Consider the following 19,206-nt stretch of genomic DNA (forward strand, 5'->3'; position numbering starts at 1 on the left):
ATTTACCTAGTTCTGCCACTGCCAGGTCCTGGAAGGGCACATGATCTTTGCTCAGGCTGGGACACCCAGTGCAAAGAATCCAGCCTCCCTTGAGGATATTTTGTCCCTATTCCTTTGGGCTTCTGACACCACTCCCAGAATGCCATCAGGCAGTGGGGAAAGGATCCCTGGTATTTAAAAAAATCCACATATTCTTATCCTTTGTCCATCAGAACCTTCTGAAGGAACTCAGATTTTTGAGAACAAAAGTCAGGAAGGAATTTGTTTTCAGTTCCTTCTGTTTTCTAGGGGGCAACACAAACCCCTACCTCTCCCCCCCCCTCCTTTCCCTCCCTCTCTCTCTCTCCATATATATATGAAAGAAGGATTCTGACAGGCAACTATGAAAACAAAAGGAACCTACAATGGAGTAGAGACATATGTTGGAGATATGGGAAGCTGCTGGAGGGGAAAAGGGACAGAGAGGAAGATAGAAAGACACCAAATTCAATGGCTATCTCCCTCTCTCTCTCCCTCTCTCTCTCTCTCATATATATATGATATATGTTATATGATATATATATATATGAGAGAGAGAGAGAGGAAGAGAGTCAAAATATATCATATATAAAGAAATATATGTATCAAGAAAAATAAAATACAGACTCATATCAAAATAAACTATGCTGTCATCCTGTCACATACTGATAAATAAGTCACAGTCCTTGACCCTAGGGAGTTTACAGTCTGCTAGTGAGAGAAAGAGAGAACACTGCTAGCCATAAAATAAGCCTGTGGTAGGTGTCAGAAGTGAATGAGAGTTTCAGAGTGCTGGGGAGTTCAGAGGTAGGAGAGGAATTTGCAGCCTGTCTCAGCAAGCAAAGATGAAGAAATCAGAAGATTTCATGAGCAACCGTGAGAAAGTGAAGAAGTGTATTCCCTGAACAGTGAACAGAATCTACCTGGCATTGTTTTTCTAGTAGCAGTGTCAGGGAGAATGGGAAACTTGGAGCCCAAATAAGCAGACAAGTACTAATGAGCAGAACGTCGTAGTAAAGAGCAGTAATGAGTAGTAACGAGCAGCTGAGTAGGTAAGATCAGCCCTGTGTGGGACCACAGAGGAGGTGGAGCCCAAGGAGTCTCACATGGAACAATGAGGGACAAGGAGAAAACAAAGGCTGCTATAAATGGAACTGAGTCCCTTTGAGGAGGGGGTTACCATACACAGAAGTCTAAAGAAGGGCTAGTTGTGGCCGAGGGTAGGAGGGAGGAAATGACAAAAATAGAAAGTAGTTTCAGACTGGAAAAGAAGGCCTGCAGTTTGAGAGGTCAGGGAGCCCCCTATGGGGTTTTCATTAAGTTTTTTAAAGATGCCTGAGTAGGCTGTGAGGTTCTGGAGGGTGAGGGTTAGGTCATGTTTCTCTTGGTGCTTGCAGATGATTTTTTTTTTTCCTTCAAGTTTTTATTTAAATTGTAGTTTGTTAACATACAGTGCAATGTTGGTTTCAGAAGTAGATTTCAGTGATTCATCAGTTACGTACAACACCCAGCGCTCATCACAAGTGCCCTCTTGAATACCCATCACCCTCTAGCCTATGCCCCACCCACCTCCCTCCATCAAACCTCACTTGGTTCTCTATAGTTAAGCATCTCTCAAGGTTTGTTTCCCTCTCTCTTTCCCCACTCACATATGTTCATCGCTTTTGCTTCTTAAATTCCACATATGAGTGAAATCATATGCTATTTGTGTTTCTCTGACTTATTTCCTTAGCATAATACACTCTAGCTCCATCCACATCGCTGCAATGGCAAGATTTCATTCTTTTTGATGACTGAGTAATATTCCATGGTACTCGCAGATATATTTTGAAGCCAGGAATATCACCAAGGAGACAGAAGAAGAAAGAAAAGAAGTAAGGTAGGTACCAGAAAAAGAGAGAGGGGAGTGAAATGTCCCAGAAGGGACAGGAGGAACATTTAGTAAGGGACAGGACAGCCTTGAAATGGTGGAGAGATGTCAGAAAGGAAAGCAAGACTGAGAAAAAGCCACAGATTTTGACATTTAGGAGGGCCCTTGGAGACCTGGTGTGAGGTGGCTCGGGTAAAGTGGATGGGGCAGAGGCCCCGGGAGGAGAATCTAAGGAGTAGCAGGGAATTAAATTATTTGGCAGCCTCCGTCAGGTGGCTAGTGACCAAGAAATTGTACTGTCACATACATACCAAGTCCCTCAATAAGGTGGCAGTTTGGGAGGTCTACTGGCTCCACTGCTCGAGATGCATTCATTCTTTGTCTATAGAAGATAAAAACACTGGAGGTCAATGTACACCATCCAAAATCAACGTTGAAACATGGTCTCTGATCCCCTTCTTGTTCATTAACTTTGTTTCTCATCATTTATGGATGATGTAACAAGTAAGTAGGCACCTCCTTTTATTTACATTTATTTACATAATGTGGACGTTATGTGGGTAATGTGCCTACATCAGCTAACCTCACCCACTTATTGCTGAAAGACTAAAATGCCATTACACATGGACTACACACTGTGCTGCCCCATAAATGATACTATATGGGTAACTGAACAGTATTATTACTTTAAATGTACAGAATAGTATTATTTAATTGGCTAAAGTATTGCCTATTATAAATCTGCACTTTGGCTCCCCTTAATCTCCTATAGTCTTGTCTTTTGACTCCCCACAAAAATGCTTTCCCAAAACTCAACTGTCTCCTAATAGCGAAACCCTGTAGCTTTTGCCTTAACTACATTATTTAAAAAAGAAATATGCCGACCTATTTTGCAAGTTTATAAAGTCATCAAACTAACCACAATGTAAACAATTGGCCCAATTATTTTTCACTGTAGTGTTCCTGTTTTCACAGTGAACCATTCTTCTAAATACCAGGGATAATTTGAAATTTTTATTAGATTGTACTCAAGGAGATTCCACACTTAAGCTTATCTTACTGTCACTTGTTTTAAAATGCACCTTAGATCTACCTTATAATTGTTATTTTTTATGATTCTCTCACTCGGGTGCACTGGGAACAAATGTAACAATAAACACTCTCAAGCTGAACTAGAACGTATTAACAAAAGGCATCAGGCTTCTCAACAGATTCTAATGTGAATCTCTGAGATCAGCCTCTGCTTAAAGAAATAAATAAAAACAACCCAAAGACAAGTGAAGACAAGCAGAGGCCTAAGACACACTCAGAAATGCTTATCATACCTAATATTTCTTTCTAGCCCAGTATACTGACTTTTCTTGAGATATTTCTGGCTATCACTACTACATCTTCCACTTCAAAAGGTCCTAATACTTGCAAAATGCCAGTTACCACCTGCGGGTTGCAGCTCATTTCCCTGCTGTCTGGCTAGTTTTTCATCTAGGATGAGTTCTGTATCCCAGTACTCATCAATGTTTAGCTGGTCTTGGGCAATGCCTGGGCCATAAACATCCAGCTGGTAGCCCAGTCCCCTCCAGGTCCAGCACTTCCAACTGAGTTCGTTTTTCTCAGGAGCAGAACGCTAAAGGCAACCTGGAAGAGGGGGTGGGGTGGGGGACATGACTTTCAGAAAATAAATGAGGGGTGTTTCTGTGCTACCATTTTAGGAAAGGCAAACAGCTCACTCTCCACATCAGTGCTTCTCAAGGGATAGTTCGCTGGGTGAAACAGGAGTGAAGTTCCAAATATGCTCATTCCTACTTGCTAGGAAGGCGGCACAAGACGGCATGGGACAGCCCTTAAAACTTGGAAGAAGAGAGGAAGAACCAAGGACACCCCCATCAAGATGCCAACTCACCTAAACGCCACTAATCTCTCCCCTATTAGGGCCAGGACGGCCCCAAGCAGGGTCAGCACCACCAGCTTCCCCATGATCTCCGGGGCCCCGTGGTGACAAGCCGGCGCTGTGCACTCCCGGAGGGCAGGTCGGCAGGTTCCAGGCCCCGCCCCCTGGCTGGTGCCCGCCCCGCCCGCCTCAAGTGCGCTGCCTGCGCGCGTGGCCGAGGTCCAGGTCTGGGTCTCGCAGCCCCGCCACGCCCTGCCGCCCTGGCTTCACGGTCGTCTCCAAGGGCCAGGTCCAAGGAGACCTTTGCTCGCGGGGATTCCCTCTTGTCTTCAAGGCTGCACGTGCAGGAGAGAGTCTGGGGTGCAGCTTCGGCAAGAACACACCCTTCGGCGGGACGATAGAGGGAGTTTGCTGCTAAAAGCAGCGGAATTCTCCCTCAGCAGCTCGAACGGAATGAAGGGTCGGGGCAAGGCGGGGAACTGAGTTCACAGCCGAAAGTTCGCGTTTCGGGAAGTCAAGATGAGCTGAAGAATTGATCCCGAGACACTGGACGGAGCGATACGCGAAGATATCGAAGCGATGAACTTTAACTCACCCTTCTCCAGGGCCTTATTTCCTGGCCTTTGTGCCCTGTCTCAGAATGCTGAATATGGTGGGTGCGCAGTTCCGTTTGTGACTGGGTGGATTTGTGACTGTCGGTATCCCCATCATTGATGGGATAAAGAACATCAGAAGTGAAGGAAAAGAAATAAATCGGTAACAAGAAGATGCCCAAAGTGGAGAAGGGAAAAAGAGTTTCTTTGGGAAGTTAGCCTTTCAAAAGACTCCTTGATTCTTCTTTCTGCTGGGTCTTGAGCTCCTGCCAGGAGAGGAATGAATTTTCCCCTCTTGTAATGAAGATTAGGTTGGAAGGAGAGGGGCTGGCTGGAGCTGGGGAAGACTTTCGTAGGCGTTAAGACAGAGCAAAAAGTGCCTCTTTGAGCGTAATCTGTTTTTATTTACCAAGAGAAAGAAATAATGGCTCTAGGGGCGCCTGCGTGGCTCAGTCGGTTGCGCTTCCGAATTCGGCTCAGGTCATGATCTCACGGTTCGTGAGTTCGAGCCCCGCTCGGGCTCTGGGCTGACAGCTGGGAGCCTGGACCGTGCTTCAGATTCTGTGTCTCCCTTTCTCTCTGCTATTCCCTGCTCTCTCGCGCTCTCTCTCAAAAATAAACATTAAAAAAATTAAAAAAAAAAAAGAAAGAAAGAAAGAATGGCTCTATTGAGTTCAACTGAGAACGAGATTTACCAGAACTGGAGATGTTAAGAAAAGAAAAGTTGGTCCCTGATCTATGGGACACATGATTACAGCATGAATACACAATTATGGTATGAATAACAATGCTACCACTTATGCTGCACCGACTATGCGCCTTGCATTGAACTTAGTACTTTACCTTTGTTAACTATTTTAATTCTCTGGACAACCTCTGAAGCTGTTAACATTATCCCAGTGTAATAGGTGAGAAAACTACAGCACAGAGTGGCTGTGTAACTTGCCCTAGGTCACACAGCTGGTGAGCGGCAGTCAGGCAGTTGGCTGCAGAGCCTGTGCCCATCACGGTGCTGCTTCTATCAAAGCTGTGGAAGAAGGGCTATCCTGAAGGAGTGCTGTAACGTCTAGAGTTGTATGAATAAGATAATTATTTTTAAGATGATTAATTTTAAGAGTCCAAGCTGAGGAAAAATTTAATGGTGTTTTCATAAGGATTTAGGAGGTGAGAGAGACAGAAAGGAATGCTCCCCAAGTTGAGGGGTCAATGCGTGTGACACAAGAATGCATGCAAGTCTTGGGGCTCAAGCTGCCTGGGTTTGCATCTGTGATTGCATAAGGTGCCCCACTAACTGTTTTATGCTGCAGATTTCCTCTTCTATAAAAGAGTATCTGCCTCCTAGATGGCTTAAAGTCAAAGGTCCTGATGAGTGCAAAGTGCTCAACACCACACTTGGTACATTGTAAGAAGTCAATAAACACTAACCATCAATTAACTCTGAACCTCCACCTGGGAGTGTAGGCTCATTGTGGGGTAGACCCCCATCCCATTGATCACTGGATCTTCCAGTGCCAGCCTCACAATGGTGTACTTAACAGATACTCTATAAAACTGATTAGAAGGATGGGTGCAAGACTTGGACTTGGCAGAAGGAAAAATTGGGAACATAAAAAGAAATAGAGTGGATGATGAAATAGTAATAATTGTCCTATGTGCTAACCATTTTTGCATGCTATATCACATTATCTCTTATCATCCTCATTTTACAAATAAGGAAAGAGATACCTAGAGAGGCTGAGTAATAACTTGCTTAAGGTAAAATAACTGAGAAGGGTCAGAGATTCCATTTGGACTCGGGTCCAGTGACTCTAGAGTACATGTTCCTTATCACTGTGCTTGCTGCCTCCCAGCATAGCATGAAGACAGGGAGAAGGAAAGAGGCGTATTCTTGAGCACTTTATTGCAGGTCCTGTGTCATCTATAATTTGGTTTCAAATTCTTCACTTTAGGCAGAGGTAGGGGTGTGTGGCTGTCTTAGTCCATTTGGACGGCTATAACAAGAAAAGCATGAGTGAAATGGCTTATATAAACAGCAGGCATTTATTTCACATAGTTCTGGAGACTTGGAAGTCCCAAACCAAGGCACAAGCAAATTCATTGTCAGGTGAGAGCCCACTTCCCAGACTGTGGTCGTTTTTCTGTGTCCTAAAATGGAGTGGGTAAGGGAGCTCTGTGGGACCTCTTTTATAAGGGCTCTAGTCCCATTCATGAGGGCTGCACCCTCATAGCCTAATCACCTCCCAAGGGCCCCACTTCCTAATACTATATCCTTGGCAGTTAGGATTTCAACATTGGAAGTTTGGGGAGACACAAATGTTAAGACCATAGCACTGACTCTAGAACATTATTGCGTGCCCTATTGACAAGGAAGATACTGCTTTTTGATCCGAGGTTTGTTGAATCCTCCTTTTGAAACTTTGTCTCAGACTAAACCTTTCTGTCACATGCTTGTTGAAATACAGAGGACAGAGCTGGATCTTTAATGAATTTACAGAACAACAGATGATAGGACAATTGTTGTGCCTTGTTAGTAATAGACATTTGTGTGTGACAGATTTGGGTTTGAGCCTTGAGTTTACGGGACCGTACTACATGACATTGGGTGAGATTGACTGTATGACCAGAAGTACGAGTTAGTCAGGCAAAAGATGGGGTGGTGAGGCCCATAGAAAGACGGCATGGTATTTGCAAAGTACTGGGGAATTAGAACTGGAATGAGGTAAGTCCAGTAAGGATAGAGCAGTGGTTCTGAAAGTGATAAGAATTACTTGGAGGGCTTGTTAAAACACAGATTGTTAAGCTCCAGCCCCAGAGTTTGTGATTTGTTAGATTTGGGGTAGTAGAACTTGTATTTCTTCTTCTTTTTTTTTTTTTTTTGAAACTTTTAATTCTTAGCCTTCCCAGAGTTTAGAGCTTATTTTTTTTTTCAACGTTTATTTATTTTTGGGACAGAGAGTGACAGAGCATGAACGGGGGAGGGGCAGAGAGACAGGGAGACACAGAATCGGAAACAGGCTCCAGGCTCTGAGCCATCAGCCCAGAGCCCGACGCGGGGCTCAAACTCACGGACTGCGAGATCGTGACCTGGCTGAAGTCGAACGCTTAACCGACTGCGCCACCCAGGCGCCCCTAGAATTTGTATTTCTAACGTGCTTGCATATAATGTTGATGCTACTGGTCTGGAGACCACACTTTGAGGACCATTGGGCTAGAGCAAAAGGGACTATGAGGAAGATGGTAAGAATTGAATCCAGAGAGGTTGGCAGAGCCTTGCAGGCCAAGTTAGGAAACTCAAATTAGATCCTAGAGGGTAGTGGGAAGTCACTGGAGTGACATGACCCAGTAGGTGTTTTAGAAACATCACTCTGCAATAAGAATGGATTAAGGAGGGGTAAGGGGCTTACCCCTCTTGGAGGCAGGCAGAGCACCTGGTGGCCTTGGAGAAGTAATTGGAGAAGCAGTGGGGATGAATTAGTTCCTAATGTCCTGAGAATTGTATGGATTTGAGAAATATTTGGGAAGGGGGGCTGATAGTATTGGCAACTGGTTGGCTGTGCGCAGAGGGATGGTGAGGAACAGGGACAAGTTAAGGAAAGTGCCTAGGCATGGAAAATCTAGTGGAGAGGGTTATCCATTTTGGATACGGGGACCAGAGTGCAGGAGCAATATTGATAGAAAAACACAGAGTCCATTGAAAGCTACAATTTCCATTATGATATCATAGGAAAAATCTTTTGAGTTTTCTTCAATGTAGAGCAAAAAAAGTCATGTTTATCATGATCATCGCCCTCAGGCTCTGGATTGTCCAATTTACTGTTTATTGTTAAAATACATTTGTTTATTATTACATTAGCTTTTTCTGAAGAAAAATCTGAATCATGTCTCCTCCAACTTAGTACCACAAGTGATGGAACAATTGGGTTCCATGAGCTTGAGAACTTGTGTACTGCTTTCTGCTCTAATGAGAAACATCATTTTCTTGTGCTTCCAAACCCTATCAAGAATTGCATAACTGATAAGTTACAGTTACGAACTGGAAAAATATTTCCATCCTTTATACATGAAGAACTCCTAGGACTTCATTTTTTAAAAAAATCAACATCCTAAAAGAAAAAAAAGTTCACAGAAAAATACAAATCTCTTTAAATATTTGAAAATGTGCTTAGATTCACTTGTAATAATAGAATGAAAATTAAAACAGATTAAGATATCACTTTTGCAAACATTTGAGAGTTTGACAACAAAACCTGCTGGTGATGCTTTGGGGGGAAATTCTTATACATTGCAAAATGCTGTAATTCTTATAGTGAGTTATGAATATCTATCAAACACTCAAATGAAATTAGACTTCGACCCAGTTTTTACACCTTTTGATTCACTTTCAGAAATTTATTCCATAGATATATCTGCACACGTACAAAATAAGACGTGCACACGATTGCTTTTTGTAGCACTGTTTGTAATAGTAAACAACTGGACTGGTTAAGTAAACAAGGGCATACGAGGCAGCTATAAAAATAGAATTAGCGAGGGGGCGCCTGGGTGGCGCAGTCGGTTAAGCGTCCAACTTCAGCCAGGTCACGATCTCGCGGTCCGGGAGTTCGAGCCCCGCATCAGGCTCTGGGCTGATGGCTCAGAGCCTGGAGCCTGTTTCCGATTCTGTGTCTCCCTCTCTCTCTGCCCCTCCCCCATTCATGCTCTGTCTCTCTCTGTCCCAAAAATAAATAAACGTTGAAAAAAAAAATTAAAAAAAAAAAAAAGAATTAGCGAAGTTCTCTTTGTAATGATATGAAAACATGTCCAAAAATTGTCCTTAGGTAAAGGGAATATGCAGACCCCAGCGTAGTCTGCTACCTTCTGTGAAGTAAAGGGGAAAAATAAGAATATATATTTGTATCTGCTTGTATTTATGTATTAGAAAGAGGGTCATCTGGCTGGCTCAGTCAGTGGAGCGTGCAACTCTTGATCTCACAGTTGTGAGTTCGAGCCCCACGTTGGATGTAGAGATTACTCAAAAATAAAATCTTGTTTAAAAAGTTGGAAAGATATACATGAGAAACTAATAAATTGGTTCCTGTAAATGGAGCAGATGGGACAGGAAGAGACTTCTCAATGTGTACCTTTTTATATCAGCTTGATCTCTGACATGTAAGAAGAAATGTCTATGAAAACAAATGACCCATATTTTGGATGAAATTCATGAACAAACAGGATGTGGGGCTGCTGCTATTCCTACTGCTTCCCATGTCAATGTGAACATTTGTTTCAAAGAATTACAGATCACATGTAACACTGTGCTGTGATGGAACACCAGATGTATTCACATCCACTCAATTTAACTTGTGCTGTGGAATGGTGTGTTCACCTCCATTGAATTTAACTTGTGGGAGATTGGAGACAAGGAAGGAACATTTCTTGTCGTTCACATTGAGTAGTATCTGATGAGCCTTACACCTACTTAGCACTGAAGACATATTGTGGACACGATACCCTTGCCTTCAAGGGGCTTACATTCAGGGTTGGTGGTGGGTGGCGGCGGCGGGGGGGATATATTTTTAGGAGGGAAGAAGGGAAGGACGACAGAAAAGATAGGAGGGAGGGAAGGGGAAGGGGAAAGAAAAAGAGGCAAAGTAAATCAATTGTTTCATATTCTTTTATGAAGTGGTCAGCCAAGTGTGGCCACAAGAGAAGACAGAGAAACAATTTATTATATTACAGGTCCTAGAGACAGGAGGTAGGGTACACCACGCCATTCCATGTATTAAAAAACTTTTTTGAGTGAACTGAAAGTTATCCTCTTTGCAATAATAAAAATTAGGCTTTTTTTCTCCTCTTCTCTGCCTTCTGCTTTATGGAATAAAAATCCTCAAAACCAGGAGCAGAAAACCAAGAGAGCTGTTGGGGTTCTCTCAACCCTTCTTCCACACTCAGAAATCCTTCTGTGAAGGGGCACCCGGGTGGCTCAGTCCATTAAGCGTCCAACTTTGGCTCTGGTCATGATCTCACGGTTGGTGAGTTTGAGCCCCAAGTCATGCTCTGTGCATGCTACAGCTCAGAGCCTGGAGCCTGCTTCAGATTTTGCATCTCCCTCTCTCTCTGCCCCTCTCGTTTGCACTCTGTCTCTTTCTCAAAAATAAATAAACATTAAGAAAAAAAAGAAATCCCTCTGTGGAAAAGCCGAGTGAGGAATGACGATTATTGAGTAGCTAAAGAGAGGAGGAAATGCAGTTTAGTGGTGGGTGCTGTTTAATTTTTCATTGCTTTGCCGGATAGACATTCACCAGCCTAGTTAAGTTGTGAATCCAGGATGAGATTCAAACTGAGCAAATCAAAGTTTAAAAAACTTAAAAAAAAAAAAAAAACAACCCTCCTTAGGGGAGTTAATCATAATTAATCCATATATACAATGAGAAAAAAAGCACTGTATCACTGCTTATATTTAATTTCCCTTGTTCGTGTATTAGGTGCTCACGTTCACATTTAGCTGTTGAAAAAGAGCTCAGGTTTTGCGAAAAACCAAAATGATATCTATTGTCACTGCACAGGATGTCAGATTAAAAAGAATGAAAACACTCGCACTCCTATGGGCCCTGGATCCGCCTAGTGGTGACATATCCTAATTGCAGTTTCAGTCTTTTTGAATGACGGCTTCTTAATAACCCACCAAACTGTTAAACTCAATCTATGATCACAATAAGATTACCATATATAAATGCAGCCTTTGTGATTAGATAAAACAAAATCCCTGGCCCACACAGGCCAAAATTGGAATTTATTTTAAAAATTCTCTTTGTATTTCTAAGATAAATAATACATGAGCTTATTCAATTATATTTACTTTTGTCCAAATAAGATTTCTAACAAATACAACAGAAAACAAGTATATTTTATGCCTACACTATTCTACTTTTCATGAATGTATATTTTTAGATAGTCACTGTTATCATCCAAAACATATGCTTCTTGGTTTTGGATCTCTAGTGAACAATATTTAATCTTGCTTTATTCATCTGTTGACTTATTTTTTTTCTTATGGATAATGAAAACAATCATTATTTTAGCATGAATTAGTTCCAATATACGTCAGTAAGAGACTACTTTAAAATGTAAATAAAAACACAGGTCAAGTAGACAGAGGCCAAGGTTAAGAATAGTTCTGCAGTTTACATTTAAGTCATTAAGGGGCACCTGGGTGACTCAGTTGGTTAAGCATCTGACTCTTTTTTTTTTTTTAATTTTTTTTAACGTTTATTTATTTTTGGGACAGAGAGAGACAGAGCATGAACGGGGGAGGGGCAGAGAGAGAGGGAGACACAGAATCGGAAGCAGGCTCCAGGCTCTGAGCCATCAGCCCAGAGCCCGACGCGGGGCTCGAACTCACCAACCGTGAGATCGTGACCTGAGCCGAAGTCGGACGCTCAACCGACTGAGCCACCCAGGTGCCCCAGCATCTGACTCTTGATATCAGCTTGAATCATGATCTCACAGTTTGTGAGTTCGAGCCCTACCTCGGGCTCTGCACTGATGGCCCAGAGCCTGCTTGGGATTCTGTCTCTCCTTCTCTCTGCCCCTCCCCAGTTTGTGCTTGCTCTCTTGCTCTCTCAAAATAAATAAATAAACTTAAAAAAAAAGTCATTAAAAGATTCATTAAGAAGTATAACTCAAATTGATACCTTAAAAAAAAAAAACAGAAGAAACTGTATAACAGGTAAATGAGTAAATAAGGAGATCCCCATTAGTTCCATGGCAGTAGCTTCCTGTAGTGAGTAACATTTCTATTTCTTCCTGTAGTACAGCCTCTGGCATCAGAAATAGATGGGGAGCCACCCCTCACTAGGTGTATGACCTTGAACACCTGTGAAATGTTAATAGTTATGTAATAACAATACCTACTCCCTCAGGACTGTAATCAGGACTCAATGAGATAATGCACATACAATTGTTGGTGCCTTGTCTGCCAAATTTAAGTAACTGCCAAATAGTTTGATGATAATGATGCTGACAATGGGAAAAAAGTATGAGAGGCAAAGTGCCTTGGTAGGGTACAGTGGGTAGAAACACATGCAAGTCTCTCTCCAAGGCTTAAGATGATTTTAACCGGACATTTAGTGAGTGGAAAGAACTTTCCTCTGGGAGGCAGACACCCTCGGTCCCGTCCCTAGCATTCTAGGACTGACCGTGTGGCTGGCCCTGGACGGCTGACTTCATCTCTCCCAGTGAAGTTCACAGTGGTGTTCAAATGGGGAGGTGCCATGACCTGCCAGCTCCAACCTCTCATCTCTCCTTTGTAGGCATGTGTGCTCCCATTAAAGAAGAGAGCTGATGAAATACTCCATACTCACTGAGAATTCCAGCTGCAATATTTAGTTAATTCTTTGTTCCATTTTATTCAAAGAAGGAGCTCATTTACATTCAGCTTTCAATGAAAGAAATTAACGTTGCCATGCCTGCTGATCCCAAGGAAACCCCAAAAGGAAGCGGCCACTTTCCCATTCTCCTCCTGCAGACATGCCTTGAGAATTAAACAACAGGCAAAACTTGGATTTCAGTTAGCCTTTAATCTAACTCCCAACTTGTTAATAGTATACAAAGATGTAAGTAGAAAACATCCTAATGTTATCTATCAGTAGTTCTGAACAGTCACAGTGGTCACACTGTTGGAGCTGAGGTCACTCACATTTTAAGGAAATGCAGTCTACCCTGTTTTCAGTGGAACGCATGCTCTGGCAGTTGGCAGGCAGAGAGATGAGGCTTATTTTGTTCAGTGTATCCAGTTGACTGGAAGCAGCTGTGTTCTCTCTCCTTTACTCAGCAGTTTTAAACACTGTCCTTTTTCCTTTTATTTTAAAAGTGCTATCAGAACTGAAGGGGGCTTTCCTTGCTAAAATAAAATTAACTATACGTGTCATACATTTCTGGGTCCACTTTTCATGGTTAAATCCCCACAGAATTAGCAATTCATAGAAACTTAATTGTTAAAAGAAGTTAGCACACTTGTATCCCAAAAGTACAATTTAGAGTTCGCAGTATAGGGCTCTGTGGTATAAAGTGCCTATGAGCAACTTTCTATCATATACTGAGGCCACGGAACTTCCCTGGAGAACAGATCCGTTGTTGGCATAAACAGTAGTCACGGTAGGCTTCTCAGATAGAATATTCTGGATGCGGAGAACCTATTCAGGGGATACAAAAGATTAATACAGAACCACCATACACCCATGTCACTCAATCACCAATAATCCCTGTCTTCCCCAATGACACAATGATTAAGAGGACATGCTGTTGAAAACAGCAGTTACCAATCTTTTGAATGTTTAAGTGAGAGTACTTTTTTTTAAACCTTCAAAGAAAGTACTTTCTTAAACCATTTAGTTGCGCATGCCAACACAGGATTTACTGTTATTATAGTAATTGAGCATTAATGGAAATATTTCCACACCAATGTGAGTACTTTCGCACTACTTTAGCAGGAACAGAAGTCATGTCATGGGGTGAGCTGACAATAAGCTAGGTATTTGAAATTGCCAGTATACCACACAAGGAGGGCACATGTCTTTATAGAAAATGCCTTTTGACCAGTTTCCACCGTAATTTAGTACATCAAAAGATTATCTTTCTGAAAGTATTTGAATAAGTGAAATTCTGCCAATTATTGGCTTACAGCACTTAGAAAATCACTGCATAAGTTTATTGAATTATTGGTTTAAAAGGGCTAAACAAACCATCCCTGTGACAGTTTACTGTATTATTAGTTCAAAAGGACTTGAGTCATTAAAGTTGAAAAATTAAGGTTTAAAAAATATGAAAAACCTCTGACGACGGAGGATTATTTGGGTCATAAACGAAGAGCTTCTGGCCATTAGGATGGCAGCCTACGAAGATGTCCCCCGAGGAAGGATCAATAGATAAATTATCCACTAGTGTATCCAACTTGAGTACCTTCCAAATGAAAAAACGTCAATATCTAAATGACACGAGAAACTTGATTAAATAATTTAGGGCTAACCTTTCTCGCCTCTTTACACGTGGGAAAATTATACACAGCTCCCTGCTTCCACCCTTTTAGCACCAATATTGCCTAAAATAAATTTAATAAACTGGCTTAGAGTCACTTTTCATCTTCCCTGAAATTAAGAAAGTTAGGGCGATAATCCATCTCTCTAAAAAATGGACTCCCTTTCCCTTAAAAGATGCACAATGATCAGTTAGCTCTAGGAACTCATTCAAAGCAAAATAGGAAATTCTTAATCAATCTAAAATATGTGTTGTCAAGCAGGAAGAAAATAATAATGGTGTGGAACCCAATTTCTACCTTCATTTATTATTGAAAGAGCTGACAATGTGCATAAATCTTCATTGTGGAATCCGTCTATTAGTCTTTTCAATTGTGAAAATTCTTATTGGAATTCATTGGGTACTACCAGTACTGCACGGAATGGGCTCTAAATCTGATGCAAATATCACTCCCAACCCTCTGCTGCGTGTAATCACTCAGTCCCTGTGATTGCTGGGGACAGGAGACTTGCCTGGTTTAGGCAGGAAATATTTAAAAACCCAGAATGGCAACACTGGCATCATAGTCTCTTCTAAGTGAAGCATTGTGGCAATATAGTATAACTATGTAATTACAAAGTGTAATAGATTAAGGTCTACTTATTATATGTAAAATAAGTATTTTACCTTCAATTGAGTTAAGTTCATATTAGGGTGTTTTTCCAAAACATGAATTTCATGAGCCAGTATATCAGCAACGTAGATGTACCTTCACAGAAAGGACACACTAGTTAGAGTTCTGTGCCAGTATAAAGCTTCGTTAACACAGTATGGAAGAATAAGTCTTAATAACCTGCCAAGAAGTTAATCAATGATGGGCCCTCAGGGACTACTTGATAAAGGTCAATTTTTATTTAAAAAGTACGCTTTCAAAATCAATTCAGTGTTGCTACAAACAATCCCGGAATTGCTTAAATTATTTTTCGAAAGGTTTGTAAGGGGGAAAATAATACAGGACATTATCTTGAATATAAAATCTGTGATATTTGCTGCCGAAAGGACAACAAAACAAATGTTTGACTTCCAGAAAAAAGTTTTTACATCCCACAGCATAATTTGATATTTCTAGGTGTCATTTTCATGTAGAAATATACAAAGCAGGACACACTTTATTATTTATTAATAGTCACTCACATTTGATAAAATATTTATTAGCATATTGAGAATTTTAAGAGTGAGAGATAAGTATCTATTCAGAACAATCCGTCTACATCTAAGGACGGTGAATTAATGGACTCCTTTACGGTAATTTTACTCGTTGAATTGACTGTTCCATGGCAACTGTTCTATTGAGCAATTATCTTGTGTAAAGCCATGAACTCAGTATTGTGACAGACATAAAGAAGAGGCAGACTCTTCCTAAAAAGTTCATAGCATGTGGGGATGATCAGACTGGTTTGTACACATTAAACAAATAATACAACATGATCGGTACCGTGAAAAATATTTCAGGTCTAGAGACTGAAGAAATATCTAACTCCTGAGAACATAGGAGGCTTCACAAAGGAAACGCATCTGCAGTGGATATGGAAGGAGAGACCAGATTTGAGGAAATGAGGACAAAGCACCTTCTAGGCAGAAAACATGTGAGCAAAGGCACAGGGGCAAGAAGGAGAGAGGCATATTTGCAAAATAATGAGTTCTTTGTCTAAAGCAGGGAAAGTATGAAAACAGTTGAAAAGCGAAGTTGAAGCTCGCCTATTAAAGAAAGTCTAACCCTTTAGCTTGCCTTGATTTAATAAGCAATTGGGTCCCTCTGAATTTTTAGAATAACAAAGTGGCATAATAACAAATGGTCAGTTCCATTCAACAAGTACTGTGCATTTGATCTGCACCTGGCAGTGCTCAGCAGGAGAAGTCAAAGAGGAAGCACACAGAGCCCCCTCTCTTGGAGGGCCTCAAAGGCTACTGGAATACAGAACAACAAAACTAACAACAATGCAAAAAATGGAAGTAGACTGAAAACAAGTTGGAAGGAAGTCTAATACGCTAGCCAGAGAGGCTGAGAACCTAAACCAGGCAGGTGTCAGAGGGAAAGAAAAGGGGACTCGAATGAGGGCAGAAGCCCCAGTGGATAGGAAGGTGAAAGAGAAGGAGTTAGAGCTGAATCCTCTTTTATTAGTATTGTTTGTAGCTTGGGTGCTGGAAAGTCTGATTCTCATAATGGAAAGATAAGAGTTGGGGAGAACAACAGATTTCACAGGAGAGTTACAATGATTCCACATTCATTTTCTGTAATCAAAAGCAGAAATTATGTCATGAAAAATGACATTTTAGTTGCCAAGGAATGCCAAATTTCTTTCCTGTTATATTTGTAGTAAATTGTTCAGTGTGCTCAGGGAGTAAATGGGAAAGTTAATAAAACTTAATATCCTTTCTGTATACGATGGTTGGACATATAGAAACAGTGAGATAACTCGGTGGGGGGGGGGCGATTTGGCAAAATCTATACAAGGTAACATTTAAAGGGATCACTCCTTGAGTAAGTGGTTCTATTCTGAGGGGTTTGTTCTATAGAAACACTTGTACAAATGTGGAAAGAGGAAGGGTTCATAGCACTACATTTAGCCAGTGCCCAGCTGGCATTTGAACCCAGGTCTCTCTGTATCATCCCCAAACCTGAAGGTGGATCTTGCTGCAATGCTCACTTAGGGGGCTGTTCCTTAAAAATATCTGGAGGAATGCTGACAAAGTGCAGCCTGCTTGGGATTCTCTCTCTCTCTCCCTCTCCCTCTCTCTGCCCCACCCCGCCCACTCATGCTTATTCTCTCTCTCAAAATAAATAAATAAGCTATAAAATAAATACTTAAAAAATAGCTGGAGAAGCTTCAGTGGTAAATGAGAAATACAAAGTACTTTTTATTAAAAAAAAACAACAACAGAGAAAAAGCCTCCTGCATATCCATTAACAGATAATTGGTTTAATTAGTTTAGGATCATGCCTATAATGGAATAATATACAGCCAATAAAACAAAGACATATTTATTTAAAGGAAACACATACCTCATACTTTAATATGTTTATGTAAATATGGTCCCACTTCATAAAAATTTGCATTTATAAAATTAAGTTCTACAATGATATATACCAAAATTTAGATATTGTATGTAAACACATAATACACACACACACACACACACACACACATATATGTATATAATATACATACATATACCATACACCGAAATAATATCAAGAAAGCTTTTTACACTAGGGAAAAAACAAAAGCAAAGTGAAGAATTTGGCCCAGCACCATGACTAAGGAGAAATGAAGATACTCTAATAAAGAATCATACTTTTTATCAGGTGAAATATTGATCCCATTTGCTGCATCAAACCCTTCTGCTACCACTTTAACTTCATCTGGACTGTAGTAAACAACATTTGCCCAGTGTAAGTTCAAGTATGTTTCCAAATACTTTAAGAAAGGATCAGAGAAATAGTGGTCATTGGTGGCATAGAAATGTGCCGGTCCAACAGCTATGATATCATTCACACTGAAAGAGAAAAAATAATGTGTGAGAGAAAATAACAAGCCAGTTGGTCTCCATACTAAAGATTAGGTCTCTAGAAGGTGTACACAATATGTGCTTCAAACTTTTTGGTACGAGCCTTCCCAGGAAAAGCTCAGCTAAAATCAAATGGCTGTAGTCACATGCAATCTACTATAATATCATTTTTTCAGAGAACAGTTTTATATGATAACAGGTAATCTGAAGACAGGTCATTTAGCAATTATGGCAGGACTATTATAAAAGAAAAGAGAACTTGGTGCCAACAGGGTGTGTTTTTTGACAGCAAGAAATGTAGGGTTTAACAACAGTATGAAAGGACACGGCTGTCTATGGTACAGAGCTGGGTAGAACCTCATTGGCTGGTGAGCTGGTTAGGCCATCAATAACATTTACCTAGCTTCCATTTACTCAGTTGCTAGATTTTCCTGTATTGCTCTGCCTAGAGATTAGTCAAAGTAAAGGCCGACTGTTCAATTTCTACCTGACTCACAAAGCTGACCTGCCGAGACTAGTGAGCACTCGATAAACACTTGCAGAGAGGCGGATGATGAAACTGCCATAGTAAAATGCTTCAGGTGAGAGATTTATACGCGAAAAACAGTTACATTTTTAAAACTAGTTAGGCAAGGGTGTTATTAAATTTAAATTCCAATTACCCTATGCAAAAATTTCTGAAAGAGCCTCTTTCTTCTTTGTTAAATGGAAAACAGAGCTACAGGGAAGGTGAGTCCCCTCTTTCTGAAAGAGTACCGTGATACAGAGGCTGCCTGGACAGTATTTATGCTCCTATGTATCATGAGGTGCATTTTTGGAAGAATGATTGGAAGTTCCATGCATAAGTCCTAGACAGGGATGGAGATATTAAAAATATGCATCAAGTTCAGACTTAAAAGAAGCAGTAGGCTAAGGCACGCTGAGCTGGGATGATACACATGATTCTCTTTTGGCCACATTATCAACTGGCTGTATCTTCGGGAAGTAGGAGCGATGCACTCCCAGTTTGTACCCCTCCAGTTCTGTGGAGCCATTAGCCCACAGCTAGCACTACCCCTGTGAAAGCACATTGTATCAGTCCCATACAAAGCACACAGACTTCATTTAAACCAGGCCACTCCTCCTTGGCAGGACAACTATTAGTATTTGGATGATGAGTCATCTGAAATGGAAGGTGACAGCAGGAAAAACAGTGAGGTTTGTCTTCTACTCCCAAGATGGCCCTGAAGAGCATCTCCCCTATAATCCAGTGTTTTATCATTTCTCAAGGGAAT

At 41.1% G+C, this 19,206-nt stretch overlaps 2 protein-coding genes across 2 annotated transcripts in view; both read right to left on the reverse strand.

Moving 5' to 3' along the window:
- The window catches only part of PON3 (paraoxonase 3), a 28,110-nt gene extending 24,183 nt beyond the window's left edge, over window positions 1-3,927 (reverse strand). The window contains exons 1-2 of the mRNA XM_043588919.1: window positions 3,789-3,927; window positions 2,200-2,270 (exon numbers count right to left, since the gene is read on the reverse strand). Of these exons, the coding sequence (XP_043444854.1) occupies window positions 2,200-2,270; window positions 3,789-3,862 (145 nt within the window). The 5' untranslated portion in view covers window positions 3,863-3,927. The remainder of the gene's footprint in view (window positions 1-2,199; window positions 2,271-3,788) is intronic.
- An 8,980-nt stretch (window positions 3,928-12,907) lies between these two features.
- The window catches only part of PON2 (paraoxonase 2), a 28,590-nt gene continuing 22,291 nt past the window's right edge, over window positions 12,908-19,206 (reverse strand). Inside the window, exons 6-9 of the mRNA XM_043588920.1 lie at window positions 17,720-17,920; window positions 15,050-15,131; window positions 14,180-14,308; window positions 12,908-13,542 (exon numbers count right to left, since the gene is read on the reverse strand). Of these exons, the coding sequence (XP_043444855.1) occupies window positions 13,384-13,542; window positions 14,180-14,308; window positions 15,050-15,131; window positions 17,720-17,920 (571 nt within the window). The 3' untranslated portion in view covers window positions 12,908-13,383. The remainder of the gene's footprint in view (window positions 13,543-14,179; window positions 14,309-15,049; window positions 15,132-17,719; window positions 17,921-19,206) is intronic.

The sequence above is a fragment of the Prionailurus bengalensis genome, chromosome A2 (genome assembly GCF_016509475.1).
Source record: "Prionailurus bengalensis isolate Pbe53 chromosome A2, Fcat_Pben_1.1_paternal_pri, whole genome shotgun sequence".
Classification (NCBI taxonomy): domain Eukaryota; kingdom Metazoa; phylum Chordata; class Mammalia; order Carnivora; family Felidae; genus Prionailurus; species Prionailurus bengalensis.